Here is a 19,751-nt window from a genome sequence, read left to right on the forward strand (position 1 = left end):
GGACAATATTCCATATGAAGGAATGCACGTGGAAAAACACGGTCCTAGGGTATAACTAGAGAATAATTTCCAACAAACAAGATGTCACAAAGAAAACTGGCTATAAAAGTCCAAAGTAGAAGACCAAAATTGGAATAGCCCAGAGATCTGAGAGAAACAATGTACTCTGTGGGTAGCAGTCAAAACCGTAAGTGGATGGAGCTACCGAGGGAGGACGCAAAGCAAGCGAAATAATGGAGGGATCAAGTTTTTGGGGAAATCAAAGTTAAGGGGCAGACAGAGGGAGATAACCCACAAAGAAGAAAAGTCCTAACAGTGAAAAGAACAGTAAAAATGATGTCAGGGACAACACAGGAATAAATTTTAAGAAGTGAGAGATAAACAAAAGGATAAGGACTGAAGAACAGCCTTAAAAGAAGGCTGAATGAACCTTGAGGTAACAGGCGTGGTGAGTTACACTGGATCGAAGAGCTTCAAAAAACTAGGCAGAGAAGGGGAAGAGGGAGGTAGAGGCACAGTCAAGGATCCAATAGTTTATAAGTTATGGGGGAGATTGACAATATAGGAGAGGAGACAACTAGTTAAAGGTCACTGAAGAGATAGAATCAAAGCCTAAAAACTTGCCTTCATCAAGGAGTAACAGAACCTCTTACTAAGAGGGCACCTAGTGGTGACCACAGTTACAGATTTTAAAGGTGGGAAGGAGGGATTTGAAGCTGTACTCATATGGCCACAATTCCCAAAATGACAATTCCTATATGGATAGGAGCTGGTCAGTCTTTTTTCTGGTCTAAACACAGGCAAGGAAGTACAGAATAGGGAGAGAAAGGACAGGGGGCTAAACAGAAGGTAAGTCTAAATTAGTCTGTGAAAAAGTAGACCCCTGACTGCTGGCCATAACACAAGAGATGAGGGGCCAGCGAAGGCTGGAGACCAGGGTTTGGTAGTGGCACCAGCTTCTATGGTTGCAGGAATTTTTCCAGTTGGACTCTGGCTCAGAAAAAAAAGCTTAAATTTTTGAAAAGGGATTTTTCCAGGTGAAGTGAAAGACCAAAAAAAGCAAAGATGCTATAAATATTGACCAAAGTGTAGTTCTGACAGTCAGCCATAGACAAGCAGGGGTTTCCAAATGTGGTTTGTCATCAGAACGACCTGCCAAACTTAAAATGTGGATTCCAGAACCTCATCTCGGACCAACTGATTCAGTATCTCTGACAGCACACAGGCTGGTATTAGCTATACCTAAGTGAGCAGGGAAGGATGGGAAGCTGGGAAGGCACCAACAGACTGAGGAAAAACTGGTCTTGAACCTGAACATCTCACTGATAAGGAGGAACATGGGAGCCAGGAAGTAAGAGAGGGATAGATTACTGGATAGATTACTAGATCTATCTTACGTAGAACTGACAATAAGGCCTGGCTATGGGTGTGGGTGGCTGATTCAGAGTAAGGGTAAAAATGGAACCTGTAAAGCTAGGGGTACTGGGTTAACAGATCACGTATTTTGATGCATGTAGAGGGACAGCCAGTAGGTTGGTTAGATGAGCTCATGTGGAGACCAACATAAGCTTTGAAGAGAAAGCGTGTAAAATGATTACAAGTAAAGGCAGTTTGGAAGTAACAATTTGAGTACTTACTTCCAGCCCTGGATAAGCTGGAAATGGAGGGACAGTGGCCTCTAGTCAAGTGCAGCTAGTTTCCTGTTTTTTTCCTTTCATTTTTTAAAAAAGATACTATTATATTTTTCCTCTAAATAATGGTCCTAAAATTTAGTCCAAGTAGAGAGCTTTAAAATACACACAATAACATGTAATTTTTATTAACGTGGGTGAAAAAGGAAAGAGAAAATATCTATGGTGATAATGATACAAAAATGCTAGCAAATAAAAATGGCCATAAATTTATAATGCTTTGGCTTATAAGTCAAATCTTTAAATAATCTATTTAATAACTACTGAGCATCTATTATGAGTCAGGAAACATTCTAGGTATCAGCTGTAACAAAACCAAGTCCCTACCTTGTGGGGAAATAACCAATAAATAAGTAATAATACAGTATGTCAGATGTAGTAAGTATAATGAAGGAAAATTTCAAAAGAGAAATGAGAAGGAGTGTTAAAGGGTAAAGGGTGGGGGAAAACACTGCCTATTTTATAAGATGTCCAAGAAATGATGACCACTAAGACAGCTGAGGAGACCTGAGGGAAGTTAAGAAATGTTTCTAGAAAATAAAATTTCAAAGGCCCTTCAGTGATGAATGTTTTCAGCACGTTCAAAGAACAGCTAATGGTGTAGCAGAAGTTAGCAATGGAGAAAGTTGAATGGATAGTGGTCAAGTAATCTGCAGCCTTGTGGGCCATTATAAGGACTCTGGCATTGCAGGAGATGGGAAACCATTTAAAGGTTTGGAGCAGAGAGGGATATGATCTAACATTATAATATAAAATAGAGGTAAAAGCTCTAAGACAAAAATAGGACCTATTAAAAGTAAACACAGATAACTAAATTCTGGCAATAACTAGGCACACAAAATCTTTTTTTGTTGGTCCAAATGTTAACAATGGTTTAATACCATGGAAATTAAGTATAACACTAAAGAAAGGCATATAAAGTAACTTACTGCAATTTGTCTTTTATCTGTTTCTCCTCTTTTATGATGAAGATCTGAACAAATCAGTTAAGAATAATAAATCTAATACTATTAAATACCATGATAGAATCTCAATTGTTCCTCAACTTTGATTTAGGAAATACACAGTATTTTTTTAATTTACAGAAACGAACTGTTCTAATAACACATATGCTGATGAAAGGATACAAGTCAAATATTCCAAAATGGTAACATCCCATATGTAGTCATAGTAGGAGTCCATAGCATCATGACTGAAAAACAGAATTTAGTTACTTCCTCTTTCTTAAGCCAAAAAATTTCAACTTCATTTTAAAAATGATTCATACCTGTTTTGTTCCTGCAATGACTTAAAGGCTGTCTTGTAGTCAATTTCTCTGAGGAACTGACATAAAATTGCCACCTATATAAACAAAGATTTGAAAATGGTTTCATGTAACCAGTGTCAACAAGGACTCCCTGGGAGGGGTAAATTTTTTAATTTATTTAATTTTTTTAAAAAATAATCTCCTCACCCAATGCGGGGTTTTGAACTCACGAACCCAAGATCAAGAGTGGCATGCTCCTCCAACTGAGCCAGCCAGGTGCCCCTGGGAGGGTTAATTTTTAATGATTCTTACATCAAGAATATATTCAAGAGGGCTTGCAGACCGTACTGAGTAGATCAGCTTGTATTTATGGACTCCTAGATCTAATTTTAACTAAGAAAAACCTTTACACAAGAATCTGTCTGCCCGGGGCGCCTAGGTGGCTCAGGGAGTTAAGTGTCTGTCTTCTGCTCAGGTCATGATCTCAGGGTCCTGGGATGGAGCCCCTCATTCAGCTCCCTGCTCAGTCTGCTTTTCCCTCTCCCTCTGCCCCTCCCTCTGCTTGTATGTGCATGTGCGCACTCTGGCATGCACGCTCTTTCGTGCTCTAAAATAAATAAAATCTTTAAAAAAATCTGCCCAATATTTTTTAATTAATGAACTAAATCATAGATTTTTAGTTTTATTTGAGAAACTGGCAAAAAGCCAGTTCAGAAAACTGAAAGGAATGGAAAACTGCCAAACAAAAGTATTACATAATGACTTTCAAAGACATACAGAAGATGCAATTAGACCTGTCACAGCTAGTCCACTCCTCCACACCCTCAGTCTCTGGCAACCACTTATCTACATTCGGACTATAAATTCGCCTACTCTGGACATTTCATATGAATAAAATTATAATACAAAGCCATGTTATGTGGCTTTTTTTCACTCAACATACCACCTCTAAGATTCATCGCTGTTGTAACACGTATCAGCCTTCCACCCGCTCTTATGGCTAAATAATATTCTACTATAGGATCTACCAAATTTCATTTATCCATTCACCAACTGATGTACCTCTGGGTTGTTTCTACTTTTTGGCTGTTATGAATAATGTTACTGTGCACTTTCATGTACAAATTTTTCTGTGGACAGGTTTTCAATTTCCCTGGTTACAAATCTAGAAATTGAACTGCTGGCTTACATGGTAATTTTATGACTGAAGTTTTTGAGGAACTGCCAAGTTGTTTTCCAAAGAAGCTGCCCTGTTCTATATTCCTACCAGCAATGTATGAGGGTTACAATTTCTCCACACCTTCACCAACACTAGTTACTGTCTTACAATTACAGCCATCCTAGTGAATCTGAAGGGGTATCTCACTGCCATATTGATTTATAGTTCCCTCGCTGACTAATGTATATACCCACTCTTACATATTAAAAAAAAATACTTGAAAACACAAAGACCAATGTTTTCTAATTCATACTTTCATTTTAGTTGAAATTTACTAAAAAATTTTAAAGAATATGCCAAATTCTTAAACACCATAAACTTTATGATACAGAAAATAAAAGCTACTTCCCAGTTCAATGCTTTATAAAGTAAACTCAATACATGAAAATAAACCAACAACACAGTATCATGAACTAACCTGTGTGTGGCAATTCAGCAAAGAACAGCATTTTATCATTCGTTTTATTACCTACAAAAACAAGATTATTTTCAAAAACGAGCCAACATCAATGGTAACCAACTGACCCGATGTAGAATCTCAACAGTGGTGAACATTTTGTGTATGTGGAAATGGTGGGTATATGAGAACCCTATTTTTTGCTCAGCTTTGCTGTGAATCTAAAACTGCTCTAAAAAAATAGAATTTTTAATTAAAAGTAGCTAGTTACTACAAAATTTAAGATCTCATTTCAAAAACCATTTATTACTAAAGTACTGAAAAATACCATTCAGTAAGTTTTGATAATGGCGGCCTAAACCAGAGGAAAAAGCAATACATTTAGAAAGAAAATGAAATAAATTTCAGATCTAGGAGAAAGAATCAGTATGTCTTGAAGGCTGATTGGATTTCAGGCAGAATGTCCGTAAAGAAGAGGACACTCAGGATTTGGGCTTGGTCAACTCAAATGGTTGAACAAAGGTATTTGGTATTTTGGTTTTGTTCTTTTTGTGGAAAAAGGTCATGAGGAGGAAGACTGTAAGGTCAGACACTGAAATCAGTTTTGGGCAGGTTGAGTTTTAAGTGTTTTGGGAAATCAAAGCAGCAGTGATCTGTGGGCCCTGGAAATATACAGTGGAATTGCAGCTAGAGCGTTCAATTTGGAGTTATCCCCACATACATGGAAAGAAATAAACTCACCCAAAAAGGGGCCGGGAAAAAAACAGTGTAAAGGTAGGAAAGAAAGAGAGCCCACAAAAATAGTTTACCTGGTCTGTATATACATCAGGGGGCACAGCCTTATTGAAGAAATCAGAACACACAGCTCCTGCCTGCAGGTAATAGTGGAGAGCTGCTGAATACTGATTTGTTGCTAAAGTAGAAAACAGAAGTAAAGAATTACAGATCATTAGACATAATAGGTGAAAAAACAGACAAGGCCTCTTTTGTGAAGAGTCGGGTATTATTACTTCATGAGTTGATAAAAGCAGATTCAAACCACAGGAGTAGGGATAAGACTTACCCAGGACAACACACACACACACACCCCCCCCACACACACACCGCATTTTTAAGAACTACTTTAAAGAAGCAATTCAATATGTTCCTTGCTTTCTAAAACCGATTAGCCAAAAATTTAGCTCAGATCTCTTGTCAACCTTACTAGCACATTACTAGAATTTAGTATTGGAGGTATCTGTTTCCCAAACACCCATACTAGAAACATACCTGAATTTTCTGAGGTAGTTTATAATCAATAAATCTATTTTGAACATGGATATTAAGATCTTGAGAATAAGTTCTTTGAAGAGTTATGGTAAAAATGAGCATTGAAACTAGTAATTATTTGCTTCAAAAAGAATCCAGGAGAGTGGGGAAGATGTAGGTGAGGGTACAGATGAAATAAAGCTGGTCATAAGTTAATTACTGTTAAAGCTGGATGATAGATACATGGGGGTTCATTATACTAGCCTTTAGCCTCTCTTTTATTTTGAACTTTCTCTTTTAAAAATTCAATTCCTAAAGAAAATTGATCCTGAAACACCACCAGTCAGAAATTTGATTTTATCGATACAGTAACAGAAATATCAGAACTTTCATATCAAGTGGGAAAATCTATCACATATAATGGGGTGGGGGAGGAGTCAGGAATCTACTTCCAAGAACACAAATAATTATCAAGAGTGCTGAGACAGATTTTAGAATAGCATATTTAGAATAGAATATTTAAAAAAAAATTTTTAAAAGGTGATTTTGTTGTTCTTGTTGCTGTTTTTTAAAGATTTTATTTATTTACTTGACAGAGATCACAAGTAGGCAGAGAGGCAGGCAGAGAGATGGAGGAGGAAGCAGGCTCCCTGCGGAGCAGAGAGCCCAATGCGGGGCTCGATCCCAGGACCCTGGGATCATGACCTGAGCCACAGGCAGAGGCGTTAACCCACTGACCCACCAGGTGCCCCAAATTTCTTTATTAAAGATTTTTATTTATTTATTTGAGAGAGAGCAAGCACAAGCAGGAGGAGGGACAAAGGGAGAAGGAGAAGCAAACTCCCCACTGAGCAGGGAGCCTGAGGCAGGGCTCGTTTCCAGGACCCTGAGATCAGGACCTGAGCAAATGGCAACTGCTTAACCAACTGAGCCACCCAGGTACCCCTGGAATAGAATATTTTAAAACAGCAATTTTAAAGGGGCGCCCGGGTGGCTCAGTCGGTTAATGTGTCTGACTCTTGGTTTTGGCTCAGGTTATGATCTCAGGGTCCTGGGATCATGCTCCCAGCTCAGGGAGGAGTCTGCTTGTGGATTCTCTCCTTCTCCCTTTGTCCCCCCCCTCCCCCTGCTTGTGCTTTCTCTCGGTCTCTCTCTAAAAATTAAAAAAAAAAAAAAAAAAAAAAAAAAAAGGCAATTTTACAAACTACCTTTAACTTCTTTCCCTAAGAATGTTTTAACCAACTTAGTAGATGAACATTCAAACTTTTTTTTTAAAAACAGAAAAAAGGTAGTCAATATAAAAAATTATGCAAACCAAACACTCGATACAGAAAAATGAATATATAAGTCTATCTAGGAAGAAGAGTTAGAGATCAAAAACAAGACTCAAAATATTGGGGGGAAAATGTGTCATGTATTTATTTTCACTTCCAAAAGTGCTACAAAAAAGCAAAAACACAAAGCAACCATACATCTCACTTACCAAAATAAATGTCTGCCTGAATAATTAGCCAGGAATGGGTGTTGGGGTTTATACTGAGGGCATACCGAACTAGCTCTTTCACTGTGATTGCCACGGCTTCAAAGTCCACCGACTGGAGGCTTTAAAAAAAAAAAAAAAAAGACAATGAACATTAATCTCTATTTTTCAACTTCAAATTCCAGACACACTAAAAACAAAGACTTAGCCAAAATTTAGGTGACCATATATACAATGCTAAGTATTACTAAGAGTTAATACATTAAAACGATCACAACAACTAAGTCTAAAAAAGGAGTAAGGGGAAGGAAGGAAGCCAGCTGCTCTGAGCCTGGTTAAACCTGGAAGTCCTTTGACACAAAAATACAAGATGGAACTGTGGGGATAAAAGCCAGCCCAGCATCCAAGAAACACAGCTGATAGTGCCCACCTCCCAGAAAGAGTAAGGGACGATGGGAGAGAACATAGGCTCTGGATTCAGACACACATGAGGGTCAAGATCTAACCTTAGTTCACCAGCATTCCCAGTACAGAGGGAAAGAAACTGTGGTATTGTTGCCAAATACTTGATCAGACATTTACAACTAAATGAGTTAAAAAGGTTTGTGATACAAGAAATTTATAAAATGTTAATAAGAATTCTATCTACATATCAAAACAACTGATCTTAAAATAGTAATGTTTAATCCAGGCCATTCTCACATTGTTTTTGGAGTCAATAAAGACTCTTGCTCAAGAAAAATGCTTTCTTGGTCATTTAGTCACATTTTATTTTCTCTGGGTCAATTTACATTAGAGTGCCTTTATCTTGAAGATAGTGGTTATTAAGCCTATTATGTGCCAGTCCTTATTCTAAACACCTAGTTTAGAAAATGTATTAACTTACTTAATCCTCACAAATCTGAGGTAGGTACTGTTCTTACACCCATTTAATAAATGAAGAATTGGCAAAGAAAGCAATTTATCCAAGGTCATCCACCAGGTAACTGAAAAAGAGGCTCAGACTCAAACCCCACCAATCTAGCTCAAAGCCTCTATGGTAAACTATTCTTTTGCTTCATGTATAAACACACACTGAAAATCAATCATTAAATTATGATGCTACTGACTATCAATTAAAAGAGCAGAAGTAGGGGCGCCTGGGTGGCTCAATGGGTTAAAGCTTCTGCCTTTGGCTCAGGTCAGGATCCCGGGGTGCTGGGATCCAGCGAGCGGGCTATCTGCTCAGCAGGGAGTCTGCTTCCCTTCCCCTCTCTCTGCCTCCCTCTCTGCCTAATTGTGATCTCTGTCTGTCAAATAAATAAAAATCTTAAAATAAAAGAGCAGAAGTATTTTTACCTGACTTATGGACTGCTATCTAACATACAGAATTTTACATAAGGCGCCCCTGGGTGGCTCATTTGGTTAAGCATCAAGACTCTGATTTCAGCTGGGGTCATGATCTCAGGGTTGTGAGACTAAACCCCACATCTGGCGCCTGCAAGATTCCCTCTCTCCCTCTCCCTTTGCCCCTCCCCGCCCAACCTAGTTCATGCAGGTAAGCTAGGGAAAAAAAAATTTTCAGGGGTGCCTGGATAGCTCAGTCTGTTGTGCATCTGACTTCAGCTTAGGTCATGATCCCAGGGTTCTGGGATCGAGTCCCGCATTGGGCTCCCTGCCCAGCAGGAAGCCTGCTTCTCCCTCTCCCTCTGCTTATTGCTCCCTCTGCTTGTGCTCTATCAAATAAATGAATAAATCTTTTTAAAAAAATTCATATAAAAAATGCAGTTACAGGATGCCTGGCTGGCTCAGTCAGTAAAGCATGCAACTTTTGCTCTTGGGGTTATAAATTCAAGTCCCATGATGGGTGCAGAATTACTTAAAAATCTTGAAAAAACAAATCTGCAGTTATAATGTTGTGTAGTATAAACACTGGCTTCATGAAGCATGGTGATTCTTTGGGAAACAAGCCTCTAAGTGGAGGAAAGGGTCACCCACCCACTTTTGACCGTCCAAACCTCTACTCAAGATGCACAACTACTTTCCATCTCTAAGACTGAGATGAAACCAAATTACTCTCATTCTATAGACCACTTATCTACCTACCAAAATCTTTCCTTCTTCAAAGATGCCACTAAGAGCAATAAAATAAGGCTTAGTCCTGCCCTCCAGGCACAAGTTTAAAAAAAAAAAAAAAAGCAAAGAAAAAATTGGGGAGTGGGGAAGGAAGGAAAAGTAACTTTTGTGAGAAAAGAAATGGGACTCCTGAATGAGAAGTTGCTATGGGTAGGAAAAGAAATGTGTAAATGGTTTCTTCTTTCAGAAAAAGAACATTTTTGGGTACCTGGGTGGCTCAGTTGGTTAAGGCGTCTGCCTTCTGCTCAGGTCATGATCCTAGCTAGGGTCCTGGGATCAAGTCCCACATTGAGCTCTCTGCTCGGTTAGGAGCCTACTTCTCCCTCTCCCTCTGCCCCTCCCCCTGCTTGTGCTCTCTGTCATATAAATAATAACATCTTTAAAAAATAAAATAAAATAGAAAAAGAACATTTTCTTCTCTCTCTCCAAAATTCCCCCATCATCTTATTGTTGTTCTCAGGAGATGAAAGAAAGAACATTTCTCAAAGTACCCAAGAACTTCTTAGTAACCAAAAGGGGTTTGGGAGCCTCTGACAATCACAGTATTAGAGCAGACCTACAAAAGAATTATTAAAAAGTCATTTTCAAATAGATACCTGAAAAGATGTAAAATCCTGGAAATCTAACAGGAAATCAATTTTTTTGCCTCGATTTTCTATTTCTACCCATTGACAAATTGTCAGGATCACTTAAGGATCTTTCTGTTCGACTGAAGGCTGGTATAACTTAGCTCTTAGCATTAGGTTACATTCATTTTTAGGAAAATAATGACTGCAACACAGAAACAAACTTGGCTGTAGAAGCCTAAGAGATTGCCGCCTTTTAGTCAAATTACTCAAGGTTACCTATATCAGGATGGTTTCTAAATACATAAATAATAGGGGTGCCTCAGTGGGTTAAAGCCGCTGCCTTCGGCTCAGGTCATGATCCCAGGGTCCTGGGATCGAGCCCCGTATCCGGCTCTCTGCTCAGCAAGGAGCCTGCTTCCTCCCTTCTCTCTCTGCCTGCCTCTCTGCCTACTTGTGATCTGTCTGTTAAATAAATAAGAAATCTTTAAAAAAAAAAAGGTTTAAATACATAAATAATAAATATAAAGCTATAATACAACTTACTTGGGGATGGAAGATGGCCAAATAGAAATGTGCTCAGCTGTAATATCATTGACAATGTCCTCCTAAGAAGAAAAAAAAAAAATTTTTTAAAGTGTGATTTTTAAAAGATTTCTTTTGAAGATTTTTTTAATGAGATTATGAAATACTGACCCGTACGTTATGAAGTTTCACAAAGAGTGACAAAATAATAGTCAAAACCAATGGCTCCTACAAGAAAGAAAATGCAGAATCCTTAAATATATATATTTAATATTCTTGTCAACCTCAGGGACACCAAGGATTTGCTCTCAAAAAATTCTTTCACTTTTGAAATATACCATCTTCTTTAGAGCACACACTACAGGTCATTTATTTTTAATCTCATGAAAGAAATCAAGCATACAATTGACACAAAAATTACTCTATTTAGGGGCGTCTGGGTGGCTCAGTCAGTTGAACATCCAACTCTTGGTTTCAGCTCAGGTCATGATCTCATGGTCATGGGATTAAGCCCTGAGTTGGGTTCCACACTCAGCATGTTGTCTGCCTGAGATTTTCTCCCTTTGCCTCTACCCGTCCCCCATGCACGTGCACCCATGTGCACGCATGCACGCCCTCTCTCTACACTAAATGAATCTTAAAATAAAAATTACCATATTTAGGTGACAAGCTTATGGTGCTCCAGTCCTCAGATGACTTTTAAAATTGAGTAAATAAATCTCTTTCCAATTAGTACTTCCAGCTATCTCTAAAAAAAATTAAACTTTTTATTCCCTACAATAATACTTAAAGAATGGAATGAAATCTAGGTTATGTCCAGTATATAAATGTACTATTAATGTTAACAAAAATTAAAACAAGGCTTCACACATCCAGCCCTATTGGGAAGACTTCTTTAAAATTTAAAAAATACCTGTTCTATTCACTAAAACATGTTAAGGTAAATGCAAAATAAACCTCTGCATTCAGACCAACCCATCTTCAGGAATGATCACTGAAGATAATAAGCACATTATACAGAGTATTTAAATAATCAGCATTTAAACATTTTTTTCAGTCCTGTTGTATGAAAATCAGTAGTAATTAGATCAACTTTTAATAAAACTTACCCGTAATTTTTTGATAAAAGAAAGTAGTTCGCTCCTACAAAAAAACCACAAATTTTGTATTTACATTTATTATCAGAATTAAAAAGAAAGCAAATTACAGATGGTTTACTTCTAACTCTCCAGTTTTGCACATATAAAAGAAAACAATGTTCTACTGTCACACTAACCTAATAAAACAACTTGTCTGTTTTACCATTATGTGACTTCTTCAGTACAATGCAATCACAGGCTTCAATGATTCTGAATTCCAACAGATATTAAATGATTAACAATCTCTTAAAATAACATGTAAGCATAAATACTTCCAAAGGTGGCCACGTCAGACCAGAAATCAGCACCAGAGAACTCTAATAGTGCCTATCTTTATGATATACAAAGATAAAAGGCTGATGTTCTTGACACAGTACACAGTACAGATAACTCAAGAAATAACCTGATAGAAACATACCGATACATTATACCTAATGTAGATTCCCTTTGCTTTATTAAACTAACTCTGCCATCATTTCCACGTTTGTGTTGACTGGACACACTACAGATCTGAACAACAACTTCCCAAAGGTCTTTAGCAGTCCGTCTACTTTCTTTTGGGCCAGGAAGTTCTTTGCATGTAGCTGCTAAAAGCTGTCCAAGCTGTAACACAAAAAAACAGAAAATACACAAAAAATAATTTGTAACAACAATAGAACCATAGATGTACGTTCTATTATTAAGGCACACTTGAAGAAAGAAAGATAACTATCCAAATATAACAGTTATTTTATACTGTGCCTTCCATTCAACCGCTGAGGAATTTAGAGCTCATAGTCTACTGACAGATCAGAAATCTGAATGGGAAAGAGGATGCTCTGGTTCTGCCACACTATAAAGCTCATTTTTTCTACACAATTAAAGTTTAATGAGGACAAACAAGTATAGTCTAGTAAGAACAAAACTGAGACAAAGCAAAAAAGGTAGATGCTTCATTAAGAGTGTGTGTTGGCGGGGGGGGGGGGGGGGGGGGAGGAGGGTGGGACACACCAAGCTGGTAAATAGTATGATCCCACTTTAAAAGGGGTGAGGGACGTGGGTGTGTGCGTAATGGAACGTATACATAATGTTAACTGTGGTAAAGCCCAGAGATGCAATTAAAATAGTGCTTTAACTTCACACATGCTTTAATCACTTAAAACAAACTTTTAGTGAAAAAATGAGAGGAGAAATCTGGAAATTGAAGTTGGCAAGATAAGGTAGTAAGATTTAAGAACAACCTTTGTCTAAGAAAAATGGCAGCCACTGACTGGAGCTATTGCAGATGTGAGGAGGCAGAAGGAAGTACAGATTACTGAAAGTGAATGATCTAAATAGATGAAGCCTTAACGACCAAAAATGCAGGAGGAACCCATGAAGAGTGGAAGGGCTGAAAGCAAAAGGCAGAGAAAAGACAGGCCCCATATGTAGAGGAAAAAATTGGCTTAAGTCAAATTCAGCATTTCTTTCCCTCTGTAATTTCAAAATGAGAGGGCCCCCCCATCCTTTGTTCTTATTAAATCTGATAAGTAATTGTTCTTTTAGAGGGTAAAATGGCAAGGATAATCTCAAATCCGTCAGGAAACCCCAGATCCCTTACTGGACCTAGAAAATATTCATAATGGGGTCCCCAATGCTTAAGGCAGTTTCTTCAAGAAGGTGGCCATATTATGACAAAGATGAAAACTGATACTTCTCTCAATTTGTAATAAAAAATTTCAAAAATAAAAAAATCTGAATAGTTCAATACCCATACACTTGACTTAGTGTGAATATTCTGCCGCATTTACATGTCTACCTATACTGCTTGTCAGCTAGTGAGCTGCAGACACCACACCTCATCCTTAAATACTTCAGTATGTGTCTTCTAAGGACAAGAACATTCTCCTACGTAACCACAACTCATAACCACTACTCCGTGAAGACACCTAAGAAAATTTAGAACCCTGGTGCTTCCTAAGGTAGTAAAAATGATGTAAAAACCCCTGCTGCGGGGCACCTGGGTGGCTCAGTCGGTTAAGCATTCAACTCGAGTTCTGCTCAGGTAATGATCTCAGGGGCATACAACAGAGCACTGAATCGGGGCTCAGCACTGGGCATGAGCCCACTTAGGATTCTCTCCCTCCCCCCCTCACTGTCCCTTCCACACCCATCTCACAGAACATTTCCTCTTGCATGCCTACTGAACCCAAGTCGGCTCTGACAACGAGGCCCACCATACATGCAGCTACTGACGGGCAGTGCAGTGCGGGCCTCCTATAGCTCCTGGTCTTAATTCATTTTCTGTTGTCAAGAATCACACGCTTAGTTGAACCTCACTACACTGTTTTACTTGAAAGTAAAAATTTTCAGAAATCTTGGACCCCATGGACACCCGGCTGGCTCAGTCAGAAGAACATATGACTCTTCATCTTGGGGTGGGGAGTTCAAGCCCCACACTGGGTAATGAGATTACTTTAAACAAAAAAACAAACAAACAAACAAAAAAGGTCTAAGGCCCCAAGTCAACTGAATTCCACAAACATTCTTAAACATCTACTATGTGTGGGCACCAGGTAAAACACTGAGAATATAAAAAGTAACAATCAAGATTACACCGCATAAGTGCAACAAAAATCTATGTCTATGGTTCAAAAGTAACAGGACCGTAGCACAGTTCAAAGGTAAGGTGAAGAGAAAGGAATAAGGCAAAGCTTCCAAGAAACCACACAAGGGGGGCCTAGGCTGCTCAGTCATTAAGCCTTTGACTCATGTCATGATCCCAGAGTCCTGGGATAGAGCCCTGCATCAGGTTCCTTGCTCAGCACAAAGCCTGCTTCTCCCTGTGCCTGACGCTTCCTCCTGCTTATGCCCTGTCTCTGTCAAATAAATAAACATCTTGGGGTGCCTGGGTGGCTCAGTGGGTTAAAGCCTCTGCCTTTGGCTCAGGTCATGATCCCAGGGTCCTGGGATCAAGCCCCACACTGGGCTCTCTGCTCACTGGGGAGCCTGCTTTCTCCTCTCTCTCTGCCTGCCTCTCTGCCTACTTGTGATCTCTGTCTGTCAAATGGAAAAATAAAATATTTAATAAACAAACAAACAAACGTCTTAAAAAAAGAAAAGAAACCACACCAACAGGCAGAAGCAGGAAGGGTATCCCAGCTAAATGACCAAACAGCACGTGCTTAAGCGCAGAAGCAGAGAAAGCATCCTGCACACAGACATGTGAGTACTCGGAGTAGTCTGGTACCACCAGCACAGAGCTGGCATGACAGAGGAGCAGCAGTGAGCCAACTGGGGAAGAAGCACCTGCACCTTAAAAGGCCTTATAGGCCACATTAAAAACCCTGGTCTTTATCCTATGCTATTACTATTTCCACCAAGCCCTCCTCTTCCTCCTAGCAGCTAGTCTTTTATAACCCAAGTATCCATAAATCCTGTGCACTTTCCAATATACTACGCTGCCTCCTCTCCTGATCCAAGGGGAGACGGCACAGTTTTGTATTATTTCAAAAGGGCACAATTTAGTTACATGCTTAAGATTTTTTCTCTTTCCTTTTTGTGATTACAAGATATCCAAATAAATAAGAAAACATGGAAAATAAAACTGATTAAAATCACCAAATATTCCACTATCCAGAGATAATGAGAATTAATACCCTTCCAGACTTTTCCCTATGCATATGTATACATAATCCATGCCAAATTCCAAGTTTGGAAACTGCTCCAAATGAAGGGATTTTTGAAAGGGATTTTCAAAACGTCCCTTACTCTAGACCTGTCGGATTCCCTTCTCCTCACGTAAACAAGGCAGCAAGGGGCCAACGAGGGAAGGGGACACACAAACCCTAACTGGATGAGATGATGAGATGCTTCAGTGACTCTTCAGCAAGGTCACCGTGTATCCTTCCTCCTTTTGGGTGTGATCAGGGGGACTGCAGGAAGCAGTGAGATCACCCAGCCCAAGGGCAGGGAACTTGCAGCACAATATCCTGCACACTGCAGGCCCTCAACCATGTGCCCAGTCCTGCCTCTGCACAGTTCCATAGAACTCATTGGAGAGAAGAACAGAGAAGCTACTGTATTGTCCTAAGCCACAAGCGACAATCCTAAGTGGAAATCTCTTGGAACAAAATGCTTCTCTCACCTGAGAGTTTAGTAAAGACCAAGACTATGGGGCATAATCAGACAACTACTCTAGATATGAGGAACTCTTACCACAAAGGTTACAAAAAAAAAAAAAAAAAACCCCACAAACACACACACACACAAACAAAAAACCAGATACAATCCAATATCTAAAACTCCAAAGACAAAAATGATTCAAATTATGACAATAAATTTTAGGAACAACTGTAGAGAAGACAAAAAGGAGGAAAACCTTCACCAAAAAATAGCAGTAAATCTTCAAAGAGTTGAAATGAGCTCAGTTTTTAAAAGGACATACATGAAATTAGTAGGAAAAAACAACCAAAGACAAATGTAAAAAAGTGACAAGAGTTTTGCAAGAGTTCCCAGATAACCACTGATTTAAGAGATTATGTACTAAATTTGAGAGCGGATAAAGAACAAAAAGCATACAAACAATTATGAGGAAATCTAAAAAACTAAAAGTACACAGAGAAAAGTGTTAAATCACTAAACGTTATCTTTTTTTTTTTTAAAGATTTTATTTATTTATTTGACAGAGAGAGATCACAAGTAGGTGGAGAGGCAGGCAGAGAGGAGGAAGCAGGCTCCCCACTGAGCAGAGAGCCCGAAGCAGGGCTCGATTCCAGGACCCTGGGATCATGACCTGAGCCGAAGGCAGAGGCCTTAACCCACTGAACCACCCAGGCGCCCCCACTAAATGTTATCTTACCAATAAGACCAGGAAGTGAGAATAGTCCACTGCTTATTCAGGGTACACACAGCACAAAACAGACACAGTCTTAGGGAAAACTCCAGTCTCTTTTTTTGTTTTCTCCACCCAGAAACATTTTCAGTTGCACAGGACAGATAAAATTAAGAAAGGAGAAGTAAGCACCAATTCACTAAAGGGATTCTTTCACTGGGGTGTAATTACATAAACATTAACAAGAATCAGGCCCAAATCTAGAGAAGGAAATCGGCTCCAAAGAAGGTAAGGTGCGCAGATGGAAACAGCTGGAAATGTACCCCTCACAACTCCACCAGTTCATACACAGGTACGCTCATGTATTCCAGACCTTAAAACTAGAGTCTGATTATTTTGATCAAAGCAAGAAAAGCTAACATCTCACTAATTTAGAGTTATACCAAAATGTTGCCTGTTAACTAATTTTTGCTTGCCTTCTCATGAACGTAAAACTATACTTTTAACCACAAACATTTGTCCAATCTTCCATTGTATTATAGAAATTGGACAAGTTCCCTAAGTAGTACAGATCTAAAGAAAACAGGAGCACCTGGGTGGCTCAATCTACCTTCAGCTCAGGTCATGATACTAGGGGTCTGAGATGGAGTCCCGCATCAGGCCCCCTGCTCAGCCGATATGGGCTTCTCCCTTTTGCTCTCCCTCTGCCTCTCCCCTGCTCGTGCTCACTCTCTCTCTAATAAATAAACCTTAAAAATAAATACATAAATAAAGATGTAAAGAAACAGGTACAATAATCCCAACCTAATAACCCCTTTATTTAGATTAAACACAAGTTACCTTTACATATGGATTATTCTGAAGCAGAAACGCGGGAACTTGCAGTGTAAGGTATTCATTTTCCCTCCAGTTTAACATAAAAGCAACACACTCCTCAGCAATCACCTGACGAAGAGGAATATCTAAAAAGCCAAAGAAGAAAACAGTTGGAATTCCATATAACATATATATATAACATTAAAATGAGAACATATAACATATATATAACATTAAAATGAGAACAAAGCAAACATGTACTAAGATTTCAGTTGAACAAGTTAAAAACAACAGTTACAGGTGAAAAAATAGAAAAATTCCAACATTTTACATTTTTCCCTAGAAAATTAAGGTTTCCCAATAACAGACTGCATGGTCCCCACTACTAATCAACACAACCATCTACTATGAATACGTTACATGGCCAACACCCTGAGAAAGTCCACAGTACCTGTCCTCTAGAAAGTTGTAATTCAAACAAGCAGAGAATAAACACACAAAGTACAATGGTACCACATAAACTTTTAGCACACTTAGAGCACAGAAACAGCTAAACCATATAATAAAATTGTAATAAATCTGAGTAAATACACCATTTTAAATATTTTTTCAGATTAAAATGTAATAAATACTCCTCAGAAATAAGTCTTTCACTTTCAAAAAAAAACATTCACTGCACCAAAACCAATTTTAAATAAAAAGTGATGAGGAAAAAAAAAAATCACCCAGAATTCAATTGTTTTGGACCAAAAAAAAAAAAAAACTGTTTTGCACGTAATTTCCTTTGAGATAATTATTAAATATACCTTAACTATTTAAATATATTGCAAATTTTCATAGCTTAAAGTACATGATATTCAGTTATTTTTTTTTTAAGATTTTTATGTATTTATTTGACAGAGAGCAAAAGCACAAGTAGGCAGAGAGGCAGAAAAAAGGAAAAGGACAAGCAGGCTCCCAGCTGAGCAGAGAGCCAGACGTGGGGCTGAGCCACCCAGGTGCTCCAATATTCAGGTTTTAATGTATTTCAGCAAAAAGAAAAATCCCAAAGAATGCTAAATAACAATGTTAACTTAAAATAGGGAGAGCTATTAAACTTCTTGAGTACTGTATTTACAGTGTAGTCTTTCTAGAAAAGACTGTGGCTATTAGTTTCTATCTCACCTTACCCAAAAAAGGATTTGACAGGACAAAGAGAGTCATAGGAACACAGCAAAATATACATTATTTGCACAATCGTCAAAAAAGAACAAAGACAGAAGCGAAATTAGTATCCCCAATGCATGCATGTCACTGAGTTCTTTACATTTTGCCAAAGGCAGATCACGCAGCATTTGGCTCCAAGGTTTCCTTTATTTACCCAGCACTCCCCAATAATAATAGAGCAATGGTTCTTAAAGATGAATCAGAATTTAGGGAGAATACTGATACAGCCTGAAAAGCAATGATTTGGAGATTAAGCTTCCCTTTAAGCATCTGCAATGCAATTAATCATTATTTCTAAATGTAGAGTCCTACGATATAACAGGCACCCAGAGCAGACCTAGAATTCAATTTTGTTGAAATCCTAGGAACATAGCAAAGACACATGTCTTAATAGAAAGTAAGCTGTTAATACAAAGGTATTAAAATTGGGAAATTTCTACTTTAGCTGGTGGGATTGAGCCTTTGCTAGGCTCTGCACTGGGTTTGGAGCCTGCTTTTCTCTTTTTTCCTCTCTACCCTCCCCACTCTCCCAAATGAATAAACCTTTAAAAAAAAAAAAAAGAGGGAGGACTATGTAACAGATGTCACCTTTCGTGTGCACCCCTCCCCCTATCGTGACCCATGGAGAGACCATTCTACCCACCCTGACTCTCACAGTGGCAGTGGGGTGCACAGCTGTCAAAGAATCAGAACCAGGTATCTGCTGAACTCAGGGACCTTAGTCTGTAACTGAGGCTTGAAGACAAGGCACTAGGCCTATGCTTGTTCCTTCTAACAATATATGACATCCTTGGAGTTCCATTTTAAACACTAATTGTTAACACCAACTATGGGACAAGCAGCTGAACATCCAGCAAGGTAAGAATTTATATAAATTACATGCAGTGCTAGGAGTCTTGGATCAAAAACAAAAAAAAAAAGTGATGTGAATTCCAAACTACTTAAAGGTCAAAAAAGTAGTATAAAGTGACCTCTGTTTAAAGGCATTCTCATCTATTTCAAAGAGTGAGAGAGGAGGCTTAACCAGGACTGATGGATTCAAATCACTGTTCAGTCTCTTACTGCGTGACTTTGACCAAATTCCTTCATCTCTCTGTACCTGTTTCCTGATTTACGAACAGGAATAATTAAAGTACCTACTTCACCGAGCTGCCAAAAGGACTAAATCAGTTCTGCATCTAAAGCTGCTCCAACAACATCTGACATGCAGCTAACACTCAACAAATGTTAAAATTTTTAAAAATTCCTTTTACTTTACATTTTAGAGAAATCATGCATGAAAAAACAAACTTCCACCTTTAAAAAGAAAAC

General features: G+C 38.6%; 1 protein-coding gene across 1 annotated transcript in view; it reads right to left on the reverse strand.

Moving 5' to 3' along the window:
• The window catches only part of INTS8 (integrator complex subunit 8), a 49,803-nt gene that overhangs the window by 2,087 nt on the left and 27,965 nt on the right, over positions 1 to 19,751 (reverse strand). Inside the window, exons 16-26 of the mRNA XM_080802631.1 lie at positions 17,259 to 17,380; positions 12,045 to 12,229; positions 11,597 to 11,630; positions 10,659 to 10,715; positions 10,509 to 10,570; positions 7,285 to 7,403; positions 5,363 to 5,466; positions 4,575 to 4,625; positions 2,959 to 3,032; positions 2,819 to 2,883; positions 2,621 to 2,664 (exon numbers count right to left, since the gene is read on the reverse strand). Of these exons, the coding sequence (XP_080658757.1) occupies positions 2,621 to 2,664; positions 2,819 to 2,883; positions 2,959 to 3,032; positions 4,575 to 4,625; positions 5,363 to 5,466; positions 7,285 to 7,403; positions 10,509 to 10,570; positions 10,659 to 10,715; positions 11,597 to 11,630; positions 12,045 to 12,229; positions 17,259 to 17,380 (917 nt within the window). The remainder of the gene's footprint in view (positions 1 to 2,620; positions 2,665 to 2,818; positions 2,884 to 2,958; positions 3,033 to 4,574; positions 4,626 to 5,362; positions 5,467 to 7,284; positions 7,404 to 10,508; positions 10,571 to 10,658; positions 10,716 to 11,596; positions 11,631 to 12,044; positions 12,230 to 17,258; positions 17,381 to 19,751) is intronic.

This window comes from Martes martes (assembly GCF_963455335.1).
Source record: "Martes martes genome assembly, chromosome: 4".
NCBI classification, from domain to species: Eukaryota; Metazoa; Chordata; class Mammalia; order Carnivora; family Mustelidae; genus Martes; species Martes martes.